The sequence below is a fragment of the Grampus griseus genome, assembly GCF_964374135.1.
Source record: "Grampus griseus genome assembly, chromosome: 19".
Lineage (NCBI taxonomy): Eukaryota > Metazoa > Chordata > Mammalia > Artiodactyla > Delphinidae > Grampus > Grampus griseus.
The window spans coordinates 39,410,183-39,428,939 of NC_139013.1; the positions used below are offsets into that span (position 1 = coordinate 39,410,183).

General features: G+C 38.4%; 1 protein-coding gene across 2 annotated transcripts in view; it reads left to right on the plus strand.

The window, feature by feature from the left end:
• CBFB (core-binding factor subunit beta) overlaps positions 1 to 18,757 on the plus strand; it is a 60,132-nt gene that overhangs the window by 1,864 nt on the left and 39,511 nt on the right. For both annotated transcript variants that reach the window (XM_082676706.1, XM_082676705.1), the window contains exon 3: positions 3,146 to 3,262. In XM_082676706.1, the coding sequence (XP_082532832.1) occupies positions 3,146 to 3,262 (117 nt within the window). The remainder of the gene's footprint in view (positions 1 to 3,145; positions 3,263 to 18,757) is intronic.

An 18,757-nucleotide genomic window follows, 5' to 3' on the forward strand; every position in this document is an offset into this window, starting at 1 on the left:
AAGAATCACTCATTAGTTGGCTCAGTGATTATATCATCCTTTGTCTGAATTTCCTTTTGGAATAGGTGGATGGTATACCCAACCCATGGATGTTTTGGAAGTAACTTTATTTTTGGAAGGAATTTCACATTTCCCTCCCTTTCTAGTTTCCCCCCCTTTAATTCAATGTTAGCCATATTTAAATTGAGAGATTTTTAGCTTCTAGAGGATGGAGACCACATTAATTCCGTATATGCCCCCTCTGTATGGGTTTTGCACAGTGTCTTTTGCATCATAAGTACTTGATTATTTGAATTTAGAGGTTACTTCGCTTAATGCCCAAAATATATCTTATGACTTATAAACAGGCTGTGGTTTTTACTTACTTGGTGGTGGAAAATAGGCGTGGAAAAGGCATTTTTTTGCTTCTATTTTGACAGCAGCCATGTATGATAAAAATATGCGTAGTTCCCAAAACTATATCCAACACTTTCTCCCCTCTCTTTTATTCTTTTTATTATGAACATCTCCTTAACTTTATCAGTGAGGTTAATGAATGATTTATTTTGTATTTAGATGCAAAACAGTGTAAGGCTGTGATGCTCATCTCTTCTTAGTTATAAAACTTATCCAGACTCCATATCATAGCATGAAATAAAAGTGATTATGGGTGAGGGGTAGAATTTATTTGGTAAAACCTGATTTATTCCTTATATAAGCTCTTGTAGTAGGAGTGTTAGAGATATCTTCAACACTAATGATTAATAAAAGAAAAAAATACTTATGAGAGGTATGGTGACTACTGTGAAAGCAGTAAAAACTATGTATTTTTAATCCTGAAGATGGAAGAATAAAAGGTATGTTGGACTGGCACAGGTGTGCTATTTTACAGTTTAATGAAACCTGTAAAGCATAGTCAGGACATTCTAGAAATCCTCCATACAGACACTTTTACCAGTGTGACATCTTTGTGTTTTCAAACAGAGTTTTCCCAACTCCTAGGTATATGTAGGTGTTCCAGTAAAAAAAATAAAATAAAGAGTTGTGTGGTCAGATAAATTTGGGAAATGGTATTTTAGAGTGATCTGTTTTTACCACTTCTCCTGTCTCAGAGAGGGATGTTGATGAGATAATGGACATGAAGTGATGAAGCAGGAAATCTCTTCTGAGGTTGGCCTTCAGGCAGGAGGTGAGGTAATAAGAGCTGCAGAATGTCTTCACCTAACACAGAGCTGATTTGGGATACACTGGTGGCAGAAGGATTTGTAACTAGGTGAATACTGAAGAAACATGGCTGCGGGATTTTGACGGAGGGTATTCATTCATGGGCAGAATCTCTTATCTGCCCTGAGAATTTCATTATCTGAGACTGACAAGGTTGGCTGTCTTCTTCAGCTCAAAATTACTTCTCATTGTATTTAGCAAATACATGTAGCATTTACTTGGTACTGTTCTAAGCACTTTACAAATACTGGAAACTGAGGTTCAGAGTTAAGTAATTTGCCTCAGGTCACACAGCCTAGGCAGTTTGCCACCTAGTGTCTGTTTTCATTTGAACTATTATTCATTTCAGTTCAATGGTTGTTTTTTAAACTTATGCTAATAGTGGGCAAATTTTTTTTTTAAGATTAATATTGTAATATTGATGTTTGTTCAGCCTCTATTCATATAAAACATTTACCACAAGAAAAGGTATCCCAGTGATTAGGGAAATGCCATTAAAGATGTCTATAGAGATTTAGCAGTTAGGTTGACAGTTGTACCTACTAGTACCAATCATAGGAAGTACTGTAATTTTTTATCTCTAAAGAATCTAAGCCCTTAATCATCAGGGGAACTAGCGGATAGCTGAATCAATGCTTTAACAATGCTTTAAACAAATTGCCCCAAAATGTGAACCCCTTGCTTTCAGATGAAGACTATGCTTGGAAACAAATTATGCTTAAGAACTTTAGTTAGTAAAATAAAACAAACAAAAAGTTCTCTGATTTCAACAAAGAAGAGTTTACATTTAGATGATGAAAAAAATTTTTTTTCCAATGCTTTTTACTTATTTCTTTCATATTTTCCCTGGGGAAGAGGGACATGGTTATTTCCATTTTTTACTTGGGGGAAATATAAATTGCTCAGGGGCTACACAGAATGAGACTGTATTGAAATGGTTTTAGATTGTTCTGTCTGTTGAGCTGTGCCATCCAAATCTTTTATAAATATTAGATGAATACTCTTTTGTTATTGTCAGAATCAGTTCTCCTAAAGTCGGGTTTTAGAAAATGCATATTTTTTTAATCATCCAAGGTTTTAGAGAGATGAGAAGTAGTCACATCACATGCTAGTGTATGGTTTATCAGACGAGAGACAGTCCCAGGTGCATTTTTCTTTTCAGTAGGAAGGTATTAACATTTATTTGTATTCACTGTGCAAGTGACTGGAATTTGGGAAACTGGATAAAATAGACACCTATGGGGATGAAAAGGTCTGTATTTTTTAAGCTGAGCCTTTCCTGAAACTAGAATTTTTGTCTCTGAGAGAGAATTCTGCTAAAAACCATAATGGAGGATATTGTCTTCATCTTATAAATTTTGGTTATTAAAAAGCACTTGAAGTGATATTTGGTTAGTTTATTCATGATAATGAGCTCCTCCCAATGTGATATATTGTGGAGATATTTTCACTTCCAGTCATCTCCAAGTGCATTTTTAACATGGGTTTTGGAGCATAGTGTTTCTTTGAGCAAGAGAAATCAGGAAAAATTAAAATGTCTCATTTGCACAACTTTAAATTGTGGTATGCTCCAAAATTCAAAATATTCAGCTCTTCAGTGATTTTCACATTTAAAAATACAGGTTTTTAAATACAGTGATGGTGGCTTCTGGTTAGGCATTAGCAGTGCACTATACTAACGTCAGCAAAAAATGACCTGAAAGAAAGTATTGATTCCATGTCTGATTTTATATTTAAGCAGCCAATGGCAAATGTCCTCAAAATGGAATCAGATGTTTGTAACTTAATACTTAAGAAAAATGATGAGTGCATGTTTTTTTACTTTTAAGTAATCTTGGTGCTGCCTGGCTTAAGACAGAAACTGATGTAAAAATAAATGACTGCCTGCATAATTTATGTAATGTCCTGCTCCTGATCCTGTTTGTATTGATTTTTCTAAAAGGCTTTTGTGGCCACAGGAACCAATCTGTCTCTCCAGTTTTTTCCGGCCAGCTGGCAGGGAGAACAGCGACAAACACCTAGCCGAGAGTATGTCGACTTAGAAAGAGAAGCAGGCAAGGTAGGAAACATTTCTTTGCAATTTGAAATACTGTGGATTGTTTTATTATTAGAGATTATCTGGATTTACATTTTAATAAAGAGATCACATGTCTGATTATTCAGGCATATGATCAGATTTGTTTTCATTCCGTATTATAAAGATATAATAAAATTTTTAAAAATCAAATTTTTTATATAATTTTATTGCTAATTTCATGTTTATATCATTTGCCATAGAAAGTTCTAGCCCTTAAAGAGAGTAGTGTGCTTTCTTACATGTAACATTTGAAACTTAATTCCTTTGAAGTGTTGACAAGAAATTTTTTGTTCTACTAAAATGTGTGTGACTATAGTGTTGTAAAAAAAAAATGAAATTTAGAGAAAAATGGGAAAAGCCTCTGTAGGCTTAAAATTTAATAATATTTGGAAATAGTTTATGGGTAGCTTTCTACTTCTGTTAATATAGCAAATTTAATTTTGAGAAAAACAATGTGAAGATGTTAACTTGGAAATAATTTTTTTGTTTTGAGGAAAAGCTTCTGGGAAACATAAATGTCGTAAAATTATTATGTTGGAAGTTTAGGTTGAATATATGGAAAATGTAGTTGGAAATGTTTAAGCTGAGAGCCATATTAAAATCTAAGTTAAATGTGTTTATGATTTTGATGAAATGTTAATGAATAATATCTTGGATTGGTTCATCTTTTAATGTGGAAATTGACTTCTTGAAATAAAATATTTAAAGAAAAATTTTTGACCTCATTTTGTACTCAGTATTTCTCCTGTTTCCTTTGCAGTGTATTTCTATACCTATTTTTATTAACTTGCTAAATTACTTTTCTAAGTGTCATCGTGAATAGTATAACCTATCACTTTATTTGCAAAACATAAGGAACATCTAAATAGTCCTTTGAGGAACTTAAAAGATTTTTGTATTGAACTGTATTAGGAAAAGGATTTTCTTTTTATTTATTGATTGAATTTTTGAATTTTATTTTATTTTTTATACAGCAGGTTCTTATTGTTATCTATTTTATACATATTAGTGTATATATGTCAATCCCAATCTCCCAATTCATCCCACCACCACCCTCCCTGCGAAAAGGATTTTCTTATTTTGTATATATACAATGAAGAGGGGTTTTTTTGTGTTCTTTAATTTTATTTATTTATTATTTTTAAAAATAAATTTTATTGATTGATTGATTGATTTTAGCTGTGTTGGGTCTTCGTTGCTGCACATGGGCTTTCTCTAGTTGTGGCGAGCGGGAGCTACTCTTTGTTGCGGTGCGCAGGCTTCTCTTGTTGTGGAGCACGGGCTCTAGGCACACGGGCTTCAGTAGCTGTGGCACGTGGGCTCAGTAGTTGTGGCACATGGGCCCTAGAGCATAGGCTCAGTAGTTGTGGCGCACGAGCTTAGTTGCTCTGCGGCACGTGGGATCTTCCCGGACCAGGGCTTCAACCTGTGTCCCCTGCATTGGCAGGCGGATTCTTAACCACTGCGCCATCAAGGGAGTACAAGACCACATTATCTTTGGACTTAAGCCATTGAGATGTTTTCAGTTATACGATCAACAAGAACAAAAACGTTAGATGGCTTATTCTAGAATTTAGAGGTTTTGTTTTCAAATATATCAGGAAGAGTGCTAGAACTGATGTAAGAAACTTATATTTTAATACTTGTTTTATAATTTTTTTTCTGTAAAGGGCCAGAGAGAAAATATTTTCAGTTTTGCAGGCGTATGTTCTCTGTTGCAACTACTCAGGTTCGCTGTTACAGTGTGAAAGGAGCCATAGACAATACGTAAACAAATGAACGTGGCTGTATTCCAGGGATGGTAATGCTGGCAGAAATCTGTATCTTTCCCTCAGATTTAAATCTGTAAATGTTTGTGCATAGATGATATATTTCTCAAATATAATTTTACCAACACTTGTACTACGCCAGTAGAATCTAGGGGAAAAAAAATTTAATGAAAAAAAAAAACGCTGCTAGTATATCACTCTATACCACTGGGATAAATAAGTACTCCAGTGAATTTAGAGAAAAGATAACCCATGTTTTCTCATCCATAGAGCTCAGGCTACAGGGTCTCTTATTTATCGTCCTCCTTTTTTATGATGTCTTTCTGATAACCATTAACGTTTATTTCTGTGCCCATAGGACTAGAAGCAAAGCAAATTGAAGGAATTTCCCTAAATGTTAATTATTTGCCTCTGCTCCTTATATTGGATCCAAAATCAGTGTCTCTTCTTCCACATACTCTTGACCTTGTTACATCCTAAGGCAGCTTAGTTCTCTTCCCATTCAAACCCAGCTTTGAGAAGATGAGTGGTTAAGCCTTTCAAGTTAGGTATAATTAAGTCCTGGCTTTGTATACTACTTCATTTATTACTCTATAACTTTGGACAAGTTATTTTATCTTTATGGTCCTCAATTATAACGTGAGTTTAATACATATCTCCCAGGGTGGCCGTAGTGATTAAATGAAATAGTGTATATAAAGTGCTTAGCTCAGTACCTGACACAGTTACTCAAAAATTCATTCAGAAGTTCTTTGTTGAACACCTGTTATGTATACTGAGTGAACACTGTCCTGGGCACTTGAGATGCATCAGTGAACAAAACAAAGATCCTGCCCTAGAGGTTGTTTTATGGAAGGAATGGAGTAGTGGGCAATATGCATAGTACATAAGGTATGTAATATGTTACAGAGTGGTAAGTGCTCTGGAAAAAAAGGAAAATTAGAGTAAAATAAGGGTTATCAATGAACAGGAATGTCCGTAATTTTAAATAGGATAGTCTGGGTAGAGAAGGTCATATTTGAGCAGAGACCCGAAGGAGGTTAGGGAATGATGAGCCATGCAGATATCTGAAGGAAAGATGTTCCATACAGAGGACACAGCCTTGTAAAGGCCCTAGACTGGGAGCTTGCACAGTGTGTTTGTTAAACAACAAGCGGGCCGGTATGGCTGGAGTAGACTGAGTGAGGAGGAGAGGAGTAGGAGAAGAGATGAGGGAGATGTCAAGGAGCCGGTTTATGTGATTGTGGGAGACCATGCAACAACGTGGACTTTATTCTGAGTGGAGTGGGAAGTAGTTTCTGCTTTTTGAGCACATCTGTGATATGATCTGCCTTAAGTTTTGAAAGGATCACTTTAGCTGCTGGGTTAACAACAGGTTTAGGGGGCAAGAGTGAAGCAGGGGGACCAGTTGGGCTATTGCTTTAGTCTTGGTGAGAGACTAGGCTGGTAGCAATGGAAGTGGTGAGAAGTAGTCATAGTCTGGATATATTTTGAGGTAGAGCCAACAGGATTTGCTTATGGATTGGATGTAAGGTGTGAGAGTCAAGAATGACTCCAGGGGCTTCCCTGGTGGCGCAGTGGTTAAGAATCCGCCTGCTAATGCGGGAGACACGGGTTTGAGCCCTGGTCCGGGAAGATCCCACGTGGCATAGAGCAGCTAAGCCTGTGTGCCACAACTACTGAGCCTGTGCGCTAGAGCCCACAAGCCACAACTGCTGAGCCCGCGAGCCACAACTACTGAAGCCCGTGCTCCTAGAGCCCATGCTCCGCAACAAGAGAAGCCATTGCAATGAGAATCCCGTGCACCACAACGAAGAGTAGCCCCTACTCGCCACAACTAGAGAAAGCCCACGGGCAGCAACGAAGACCCAGCTCAGCCAAAAATAAAATAAATTAATAAATAATTTTTTTTAAAAAATCTTTAAAAAAACGAATGACTCTGGGCTTTCCTGGTAGCACAGTGGTTAAGAATCCGCCTGCCAATGCAGGGGACGCGGGTTTGAGCCCTGGTCTGGGAAGATCCCACATGCTGCGTAGCAGCTAAGCTCGTGCGCCATAACTACTGAGCCTGCGTGCTGCAACTACTGAAGCCCACGCACCTAGAGCCCGTGCTCCACAACAAGAGAAGCCACTGCAATGAGAAGCCTGGGCACTGCAACAAAGAGTAGCCCCCACTCACCGCAACCAGAGAAAGCCTGCGCGCAGCAACGAAGACCCAACGCAGCCAAAAATAAATAAATAAATAAATTTTTAAAAAAAAGAATGACTCTTAACTTTGTGGTTAGAGCAGCTGGGAGTATGGGATTACTGTCATCTGAGATGAGAAAAGCTGTGGGTGGAGCAATTTTGAGGAGCAGTTTAGGATATGTGAGTTTGTGGTGGTAGCTTGTTGCAGCTTCTGTTTTCTCACCACCCACCCTTAACTTCTTAAGTTATGGCACTGCTTTTTCATAAGTGACCCTTTGCTTATCTCAAGAGTTCGGTGGCTTTTTTTTTAAAATCAACTTTATTGAAGTATAGTTTACTTACCAAAAAATGCACCCACTTTAAGTGTATAATTTGAGTTTTAACAAATGTGCACACCCATGTAAACACCACCCACAATCCAGATAATGTTTCAGTCCCCTCGTGCCCTTTTACAGGAATCTGGGAGTGGCTTGGCTGGGTGGTTCTGGCTTAGGGTCTCCTAGGACATTGCAGTCAAGCTCTTGGGGCTGTGCAGTCTCTGAGGGCTTGGCTGGAGCTAAAGAATCCCCTTCCAAGCTCACTCATCACTTTTGGTCAGTGGCTTCAGTTCCTAGTCACATGTTCCTCTCCATAGAGAGAAAAAGAATGAGGTCACCCTGCTTTTTATGACCTATTCTCTGATCACTTGTGTCTTCTCCTGTTCATTAGAAGTGAGTCACTAAGTCTAGCCCACACTCAACAGGGAGGGGGGTGGTTTATTCACAAACATGAGAGGAGGCTGGGGTCATTGGGGCCATCTTGGAGGCTGGCTACCACAATGTTCACTTAAATTTGATGAATTCAGAAAAAAATTAGAATGCTAATAGGAAACAGAAGCTCCATAGTCTCTTTCATTTGAAATATGGCTTTATGATCTAAGAAAGTGGTCTTAGCAAAACCAGTCCTTTTATTCATTCTTTCTACCTTTGTGTTTGTAGGAATATTTTCAAACCAAGGGTCTTCAGTAAGGAAGGTCTGTTAATGGATAACTGACCATCAAGTCAGAGCATACAATTTTATAATCTGTCTTTCAAATATATTTGAAACTTTTGCACCCAGGTATCTAGTGAGTTGTCTACACTGACTCTTAATAAGGGTCTTTCTTAGAAGAGGTTTAAAATAATACAGTATAGTGGAAAGAGCTCTGGATATGAGTCAAAAGACAATCATAACTGGTTTCCTTACCTGTAAATGGGTATCAGAATGTCTTCCCTATTCATATACCTCATGTGAGGATTAAATGACGTACCAGAATATGTGAAAATGCCTTTTAAATTGTAAAGCCCTATCCAAAGTTAGGCTATTTGATGGGTTTGTAGGGTGAGATTATAGATAATCAAGGAGTTTTAGTGCTGTAGAGTGCCTTAGGTCAGCTTCACTTCAGGTAGCTCTACTATGTTGGGAGACTGCATCTTTCCCAAGTGGTCCATCCTGGTATTTTATAAACCTAAACAGCCAAAATGTTTATAATTCTTCCTTAACTTAAACTGCTTTCCTCTAATTTAGCTGTCAGAAGACAAGGGATGCAACAGATAGAATTGAAATCATTCTTATGTTAAATTTTTGTAGACCAAGCAACACCCAATTCATTTGATCTTTCCTCTTAGAATTTATTTCCAATTGATTTTTATTTCAAACAAATGCAGATAATTATGGTTGACCATAAGTTATTAGTCTTGAGTGGTCAGAGTAATGGTTTTTGTATGCATTGTGTTTTTGAAAGCCTCCTTAGGTTTTTAAATTAATGATTGTTTATGCTTACTACATGATCCTAGTTTGTGAGCATGAAGCATATGAAAACTTTATAAACTGAACAAATGAACTTTATAGTGCTATTGTTTACCATTTTTTCTATGGAAATTGAATATACTATCTAGTTTTATCTAGATATATCTAGAATATACTGTGTGGTCCCAGAAAAAGCAGTTAAACTTTATATGGTTGTTGCATTGCTATTTATACCTTATGATTTTAATTGATAGTCAGGTAATGTTAATAGCAGACATTGGGAGTAATTATAATGTGTATGGCGTTAGAGTAGGTACTTTTAAACATTTTTGATGTTATGTGTTTTACTTTTTTTGTCCTTTCTGAACATTTATACTTAAAATGAAAATCTTTTATCATTCATTTTCATCAGCATAAAATAACAAAGCAAAATTTAACAGCATTTGATTTAATGCATGAGGACAAACTCTTGTTTTAAATGTCTTCAAAGGTCTGTGACTGCTGCTTCTGGAGTGTTTTGCTTACTTGCTTGCAGGATCTTTGTCCCAAAATAAATATTGTGTCTGTTTATATACCATCCACAGTTTGGCAGAGTTTAGAGGACTCCTTAATGTTAGCTTTGAGAAATCCGTATTCAGGCTCAGCAGCAAGTTCCCTCTCCTCCTTATACAGCCCAGTCACTCCAAATAAAAGATATCTGTGGTAACGCTTCGGAATGTGGTTTCCCCAAGAGAAATTGAGGCAACTTTACAACTAACTTGTCAGATCTAGACTTTAAGTATTTCAATTCAACTAAAACATGAAGTATATTTTCCAGCACTTAGTTATCAACAGTTCAGTGCATTAAAATAAGTAATCTGGGCTTTTAGAAAAGTTTTATTTCAATAATTTTTTTAAATAAATTTATTTTATTTATTTTTGGCTGCATTGGGTCTTCGTTGCTGTGCATGGGCTTTCTCTAGTTGTGGAGAGGGGGCTACTCTTTGTAGCGGTGCACGGGCTTCTCATTGCAGTGGCTTCTCTTGCGGAGCATGGGCTCTAGACGCGTGGGCTTCAGTAGTTGTGGCACACAGGCTCAGTAGTTGTGGCTTGCGGGCTCTAGAGCGCAGGCTCAGTAGTTGTGGTACGCGGGCTTAGTTTCTCCGCGGCATGTGGGATCTTCCCGGACCAGGGCTCAAACCCGTGTCCCCTGCATTGGCAGGCGGATTCTTAACCACTGAGCCACCAGGGAAGCCCTATTTCAACAATTTTTAAATCCAAGAAGAGTTGACTGACTTCATGAAGAAATAATAATGTTTAAAAATGAGAATATCATAGTACCTTCCAGTTAGAGTTACATTAATTTTCATATATGGTAAATGTACCTCTGAAGTATTTGAAGATGATGTACTCTTTTTTTTTCCCTCTCTTTTTTCTCCCAGGTTTTTTGAGATATAATTGATATACAGCACTGATCTCTTCCCCTTTTCTTGAATTGCATTATTTGCCTAGATTTACCTTTTAATGTAAAGATAACATTTTAGTCTTGGCCATATCTCAATTATATATTTCAAGTTAGAGATGTCAGAAAATATGTCTGAGAGAAACATCCTTAATTCTTTCCCTTTTTGCTTCTGTTTCCTACCCCAGTATTTTTGAATGATTAATTCAAACACTGCAAGGATAAAGACTATTGAAATGTTCAACTAAAGAAATCAGTTTTTGAGAAGGGCTGCTGTATCCCAGCTTTACTGCTTCTCATTTTCTTTTGTAATTTTTTTTTCAATTGTCATTATTGAGATATAATTTATATACAACAGAATTCACCTATTTAAGGTATATAATTCAGTGACAAATGTGTACAGTCGTTGGTGTGATTACTACCACAATAAAGATACAGAATATTTCCATAACCTCAGAAAGTTCCCTCATGCCCCTTTGCAGGCAGTGTCATTTCAGGTAACCACTATCTCCTTTCTGTTACATACTATTTTGTCTTTTCTGGAATTTCATATAAATGGAATCATACAGTATGTAGTCTTTTGTACTTAGCAACTTGCTCTTGAAATTCATCTGTATTGTGTGTATAGTAGTCCATTCCTTTTTATTACTGAGTAGTATTCCACTGTTTGGACTTGTAACACTTTGTTTATCCATTTACCAGTTGATGGCCATTTGAGTTATTTCCCCTTGTTTTGGCTACTCTGCTGCTTTGAACATTTATATACGAGTCTTTTATGTAGACATTTGTTTTCATTTCTCTTGGGTAGATATATAGGACTGAAATTACTGGGTTGTTTCATGAGTATACCTTTTTAAGGAACTGTCAAACTGCTCTCCAAAGTGGCTGTACAGTTTCACATTCCAACTAGCCATGTACGAAAGTTTCAGTTACTTCACGTCTTTACTAACACTTTGTACTGTCGGTCTTTTTAATTTTAGACATTTTAGTGAGTTTGTAGTGGTATCTCATTTTGGTTTTTATTTGCATCTACCTAGTGACTAATGACGTTGAGCATGTTTTATGTGCTCGTGTGCCATTTGTGTATCTTTGGCAGTGTCTGTTCAAAACTTTTGCCCATTTTTTGATATCAAGTTATTGAGATGTAAGCATTTTTTATGTATTAAATACAAGTTCTTTATCGATATTTTTGCAATTGAAGTTTTATTATGAGTCTGTTTTAAAGTAGAGATAGCCTTGACTGCATATAAAACATTGTATTGGGGACTTCGCTGGTGGTCCAGTGGTTAAGACTCTGCGCTCCCAATGCAGGGGGCCCCGGTTTGATCCCTGACCAGGGAACTAGATCCCGCATGCTGCAACTAAGACCCGGCACAACCAAATAAATAAATATTTTTTAAAATAAAAAATAAAATATTTATTTAAAAAAACATTGTATTAGGAAATATAAATACAGATTCTGTCAAAACTGCTATAATGTAAGTGTAATTTTGGCTTCTGTTGTACCTCTCTTAACTTTCTCTCATTTGTAAACTTTAATGCTGCCTGGCTCATAATGTTGATAATCTTGAAATTAATGGTAGTTCCTTCAAGAGCTTGATGTATTTTTCTTTAAGTCTTTATTGATTGATTGATTGATTGCCGCGTTGTGCGGCACGTAGGGTATTAGTTCCCCAACCAGGGATAGAACCCATGCCTTCTGCATTGGAAGCAGAGTCTTAACCACTGGACCTCCATGTTTGGGTTTGTTTGTTTGGTTGGTTGGTTTTTTTGAGCTTGTGTTTTTATTTTGTTTATTATGGTAAAATACACGTCACAAAAAATTTACCATTTTAACTGTTTTTAACTGTACCGTTCAGTATCGTTAAGTATATTAAAACTGTTGTGTAACCGTCACCACCGTCCATCTCCAGAACTTTTGTCATCTTCCTCAAACTGAAACTCTGTACCCATTAACCATAATTCTCCATTCTCCTTTCCCATGCCCCCAGCCCCTGGCAACTGCCATTCTACTTCTGTCTTTGTGAATTTGATTCCTTGAGGTACCTCTTATAAGTGGAATCATATGGTATTTGTCCTGTTGTGACTGACTTATTCCCCTTAGCATAATGTCTTTAAGGTTCATCTGTGTTGTTTCAATGTAATGGGTTTTTTTTATATATATAAATTTATTTATTTTATTTTTGGCTGTGTTGGGTCTTTGTTGCTGCGCGCAGGCTTTCTCTAGTTGCGGCAAGCAAGGGCTACTCTTTATTGTGGTGCGCCGGCTTCTCTTTGTGGTGGCTTCTCTTGTTGTGGAGCACCGGCTCTAGGTGCGCAGGCTTCAGTAGTTGCGGCACGTGGGCTCAGTAGTTGTGGTTCATGGGCTTAGTTGCTCTGCGGCATGTGGGATCTTCCCAGACCAGGGATAGAACCCGTGTCCCCTGCATTGGCATTCTTAACCACTGCACCACCAGGGAAGTCCCTCAATGTAGTGTTTTAAAATAACCTTTTTCCTGACAAAAGAAATAAGAAAAATTTGGAAAACACACTTTTAGAAAAGATATAAAAATCATCCATAACCTACCTCTTAGAAAACCATTGTTAATGTTTTGTTATATTGCTGTTCTTATTTTTTTCTGTGTATATTTAAATTTTAAAGTAAAAATTTTTCTATTTGATATAGCATTTACTTTTTATCTTTGAATTTTCTGCACATCTTATTGTAGGATACTTTTTTATCTGACATTAAAATATCTATATCTTTCTGATCTTACTGTTATTAACTATCAAAGAATAGAAAAATCAGAAATAGATACCTTTGTATAAGAAAGAAGCAACAAAATGATTATCAGTGTTAATTTTTAGAATAAAAAGATGAGAAATATGGACATCGATGTACCTAACGAGCACACATGTGTCTTCATCCATCTAGGAAATCTTTGCAAATGTAGGAAACAGTAGTCAGTCAATACTGTACACATGGCAATCATATGAAAAATCTTTTTCTCTCCTACAGAAAACTTTGGGCATTCTAGTAAAGGCGTTTTGGTGGGCAGAAAACGTTTATTAACTACGTCTGAATATATGGGACTCCCTTTGCTCCTGTGTACTCTAATTTCCTCATTTAAGAATTAGAATAATAATAGCAAACAGTTCTGTAGCACTGGCTATGTGCCAGGTGCTGTTTTAATTGCTACATAGATAACATAGATTGAAACTTTTATGATCTCCTTTTTACTGAGAAGAAAGCATTTGTAAATTTTAATGCTATTTAGCTTGAGCAGACTTAGAGACTTTATTTATTTGATATCACTTCTTTGATACTTAGTTTTCTACAGAATATTAGAAGCCACAGACTAGCTAGCTGTGTTCTTCATGTTATAGACAGTGATTTGGTGGGGAGTTTAATTATTGTTACCTTCTTTTATGAAAGTATACAATGTAAATAGTTGGAAATTATTATCTACTATGAGCTTTTCAATTTAGGCTGGGCCTTCTCAAATTGATGTGTATTTAGGAACCAAGAATTTAAAATAACACTTAAAATGTGCCTTTTGGCAGTGTAACTGTGCTTTTAGGACTCTGATACTTTGCTGTGCTGTACTGTGTGTCCTCAGCAGGAAAGGGTCAAGTCTGGGAATGGTTGGCAGGTTGTTTTTACAGGGGAAAACTTTTCTTCCATGTATACAGTCAATACTAAGCCCTTCTGTGTTTTAAAACTTTAGATATGAAGGCAGATTAATCTTCAGATTAAAACAAAAGGGTAGGGCTTCCCTGGTGGCGCACTGGTTGAGAGTCCGCCTGCCGATGCAGGGGACGCGGGTTCGTGCCCCGGTCCGGGAGGATCCCACATGCCATGGAGCGGCTGGGCCAGTGAGCCATGGCCGCTGAGCCTGCGCGTCCGGAGCCTGTGCTCCGCAACGGGAGAGGCCACAGCAGTGAGAGGCCCACGTACTTCAAAAAAAAAAAAAGGTAGGGCTTCCCTGGTGGCACAGTGGTTAAGAATCCGCCTGCCAATGCTGGGGACACAGGTTTGAGCCCTGGTCTGGGAAGATCCCACATGCCACGGAGCAACTACGCCTGTGCACCACAACTACTGAGCCTGCCCTCTAGAGCCCGCGTGCCACAGCTAATGAGCCCGCAGGCCACAACTCCTGAAGCCCACGCACCTATAGCCCGTGCTCTGCAACAAGAGAAGCCACTGCAATGGGAAGCCCTCGTACCGCAAGGAAGAACAGCCCCAGCTCACCACAGCTAGGAAGAGCCTGCGCGCAGCAATGAAGACCCAACGCAGCCCCCAAAAAACAAAAACAAAAGGGTAGCCTAGGAACATGTGACTGCAGCATTTCCATTAGGAGAATTTAGATGTTTTCAAATAAATAAAATACTATGCCCATATTAAATGATATATATATATATATATATATATTTTTTTTTTTTTTGTGGTTCGCGGGCCTCTCACTGTTGTGGCCTCTCCCGTTGCAGAGCACAGGCTCCGGATGCGCAGGCTTAGCGGCCATGGCTCACAGGCCCAGCCGCTCCGCGGCATGTGGGATCTTCCTGGACCAGGGCATGAACCCGTGTCCCCTGCATCGACAGGTGGACTCTCAACCACTGCGCCACCAGGGAAGCCCAAATGATAATTTTTAATAAGTGTCTGGCCTCACTTGCAGAGTATTGTTTTAAATAATGGCCCTTTGGGAAAACCCTTCTAAATTTTTTGAGGGTGTTGCTTATTCCAGCTTTTCAGTCCTGGCTTGCCATCCCTTTGCTATCCAGAACATTGCTGCTGGGCCATTTTTTCTTTTCTTTTTTTTTTTTTCCCCGGTACGCGGGCCTCTCACTGTCGTGGCCCCTCCCGTTGCGGAGCACAGGCTCCGGATGCGCAGGCTCAGCGGCCATGTCTCACGGGCCCAGCCGCTCCGCGGCATGTGGGATCTTCCCGTACCGGGGCACGAACCCGTGTCCCCTGAATCGGCAGGCGGACTCTCAACCACTGCACCACCACGGAAGCCTCATTTTTTCTTTTTTTAATTGCAGTAAAGTTCATGTAACATAGAGTTCACCATCTCATCCATCTGTACAATTCAGTGGTTTTTAATATATTCACAATGTGCATCACCACTATCAAATTCAGAACGTTTTCAGAACTCGACCATTTAAAATACATTTTGACAATCTACAAACTAGCTTTTATGGTGATCACCACCGCTAGTACTAGATGATATATACATTACTACTTCTCTTAATCCTGCGCTATAGTGAAGTCTTTTATTTGATATTGGAACACATTTAATGATAACTTGACTTTACAGCTGAGGAAACTGGGGCCTAGAGAGGCTAAATAAATCTTTAGTAGTCATGTAATCTGTTTCCTAGGTAGAGCCAGGATCGAGACCCAGGTCTTTTACCCAAGAGTCTGTGTTGTTTGCAGTTTACCACACTGCTGCTAATAATCATTAGGTAAGTGGCTAGAAACTCCACATACCACTTTCCAAAGTTATTGAATATTTTGGCCCACCAAGTTATTCTTCCTTTTAAAGTGAATATTTTAATATGGTCATTTTCGACCTCATTTGATGACTTCAGAACAACCTTTAACTTCCATCTTTTTCCTTTCAACCTTTAACTTTTCTTGAATTGTTTTTCTAACAGAGTGCCAATGATATTTGTGATGATAAGCTGCTGGAAAACTACACATAATCAATTTTTTGTGTTAATAATTTGGTAAAGTCAGCTGTAATACTTTTAGAAATAATTCTTAACAGAGTTGACTCAGAATGGATTACAATAAATAGCATCTGCCTCTTTTATTTCATTACCTTTTTTTGGTCTTAGTTAAGGAACAAAGAATTTTATAACTTAATTTTGTATGTTTTTCTCTTGAAATTGTACCTCTTGGGTCAGAACATTTTAGGACTCTCTTAAAAATGCCTTCCAGTGCGGGGGACGCGGGTTCAATCCCTGGTCAGGGAACTAAGATCCCACATGCTGGGGCAACTAAGCCCGCGCGCTCTAGAGTCTGCGCGCTCTAGAGTCTGCGCGCTCTAGAGCCCGTGCACCACAACTAGAGAACCCGTGTGCCACAACTAAGACCCAGTGCAGCCAGGTAAATAAATAAATGTATTTTTTAAAACGCACTGTTTACTTTGAATCACAGAATGAAGATGGCAGAACTAGTAAACTGTCTATTTTGGGTTGGGGGTGGGATATTCATATAATATATTCTGAAGTCATGTGAAGAGTTCATGTCATTTATTGTTCTAGATAGTTAAGGATTTAACCATGAAATTGACTGTCCAGTCTCTATTTATTTTTAGGGAAATAATCTATTTTTACGTGTCCTGAAATACTTAGGAAACATTAATAATGCAGTCCATTAATGCACCTGTGGTTTGGGTGAATGTATAGAGTTATGAGTTTTGGGTGTTAGCTTGTACCACTTACTGGCTCTGTGACCTTCTGCAAGTGAATTATTTAATCTCTCAGTTTTAATTTCTTCTTTTAAACTTTTTCTTATTGGATGGTTGTAAACGTCAGATAGGACTTGGAAAAGTTTTGAGAGCTGTAAAGAATTTTTATAAACCTAAAGTGGTAATGCTTGTTAAACCTGAGTGAAAAAGTACCGGTAAGAGAGAGTTAAGAAATGAAGGGAGCTATATGGAGCTGTTTTGGGGTGGGATAGGGACTTCTTTAAGCAAAGTGAGTTCCAAGTAGAGGCTTGGAGTTGCGGAGAATCCAGAAATAGCATTCAGGGCCTCACAGTGTTATAGTTGATGGTGGTTTGTGATGCTTATGCTAACATTACTTTTGTATACAGTGAGAAAGCCAGCAGGAATTTTTGTTGTTGTTGTTATTATTTATTTATTTATTTTGGCTGCACCAAGTCTTAGTTGCAGTGGCCCTAGTTGCGGCACATGGGAACTTCATTGTGGCATGCGAGATTTTTAGTTGTGGCATGCCGACTTCTTAGTTGTGACATGCAGACTCTTAGTTGCGGCATTCGGACTTCTTAGCTGTGGCATGCAGACTCCCAGTCGTGGCATGTGGAGCTTTCAGTTGCGGCATGCAGACTCCTAGTTGAGCATGCATGTGGGATCTAGCTCCCCGACCAGGGATTGAACCTAGGCCCCCTGCATTTGGAACACAGAGCCCTACCCACTGGACCACCAGGGAATTCCCAGGAATTTTAAATATACCTCCATGAAGGACAGTTTTGTGTAAGAATATAAATCATATTACAGATTACCAAAGTTTAGACTGGACTAAAAATCTAAGGTTTTTTCTACTTAACAAAGCCATGTATATCTCAGAGTATGAATGTTGTTGGTGCATGAGCATCTTCTCAGATGGCTCACAGAAGGAATGGCTCTTCCAGACGATGGACCATCAGTGTATCTAGGTGGAGCATTCTTCTGAAAAATGATGTTTAGTGAAAATTTGCAACACATGACATTAACTCTGTGGGACTGTACAATAAAACCAGTATAATATTTCAGCATACTTTTTGTGTTGTAAAATTTAATACAGTGATTTTTATTGTCACTTAAAATACCTTATAAAATGTCCCAAATTAGGTGGGCTATTTCTGCATATTTTACTTTTTAAATGTTTGTTATTTAATGCATTTTCCCCTTAAAAGCTAGTCATGTTTTCATTTGTTAAGTGATCTTATGAAAGAGTAGATAAAAACATATGTATGGGGACTTCCCTGGTGGAGCAGTGGTTGAGAATCCACCTGCCAGTGCAGGGGACATGAGTTTGAGCCCTAGTCTGGGAAGATCCCACATGCCGTGGAGCAACTAAGCCCGTGTGCCACAACTACTGAGCCTGCGCTCTAGAGCCCGTGAGCCACAACTACTGAGCCCGCATGCCACAACTACTGAAGCCTGCACGCCTAGATCCCGTGCTCCGCAACAAGAGAAGCTACCACAGTGAGAAGCCCGCGCACCGCAATGATGAGTAGCCCGCGCGCAGTAAGGAAGACCCAATGCAGCCAAAAATAAATAATTAATTTTAAAAAAACATATTACGGTTTTAGGAATAATAATAAAAGGAACATCCATGTGATGTCTAGTAGGTAGCCACTAGCCACATGTGGCTTTTTTTTTTAGCAATATTATTATTTTTTTAAACATTTATTTATTTGGTTGCGCCAAGTCTTAGTTTGCAGCAGGGGGGCTCCTTAGTTGCAGCTCACTGGTTCCTTAGTTGTAGCACATGGGCTCTTTTAATTGTGGCAGGTAGACTCCTTAGTTGTGGCATGAATGTGGGATCTAGTTCCCTGGCCAGGGATCAAACTCGGGGCCCCTGCATTGGGAGCGTGGAGTC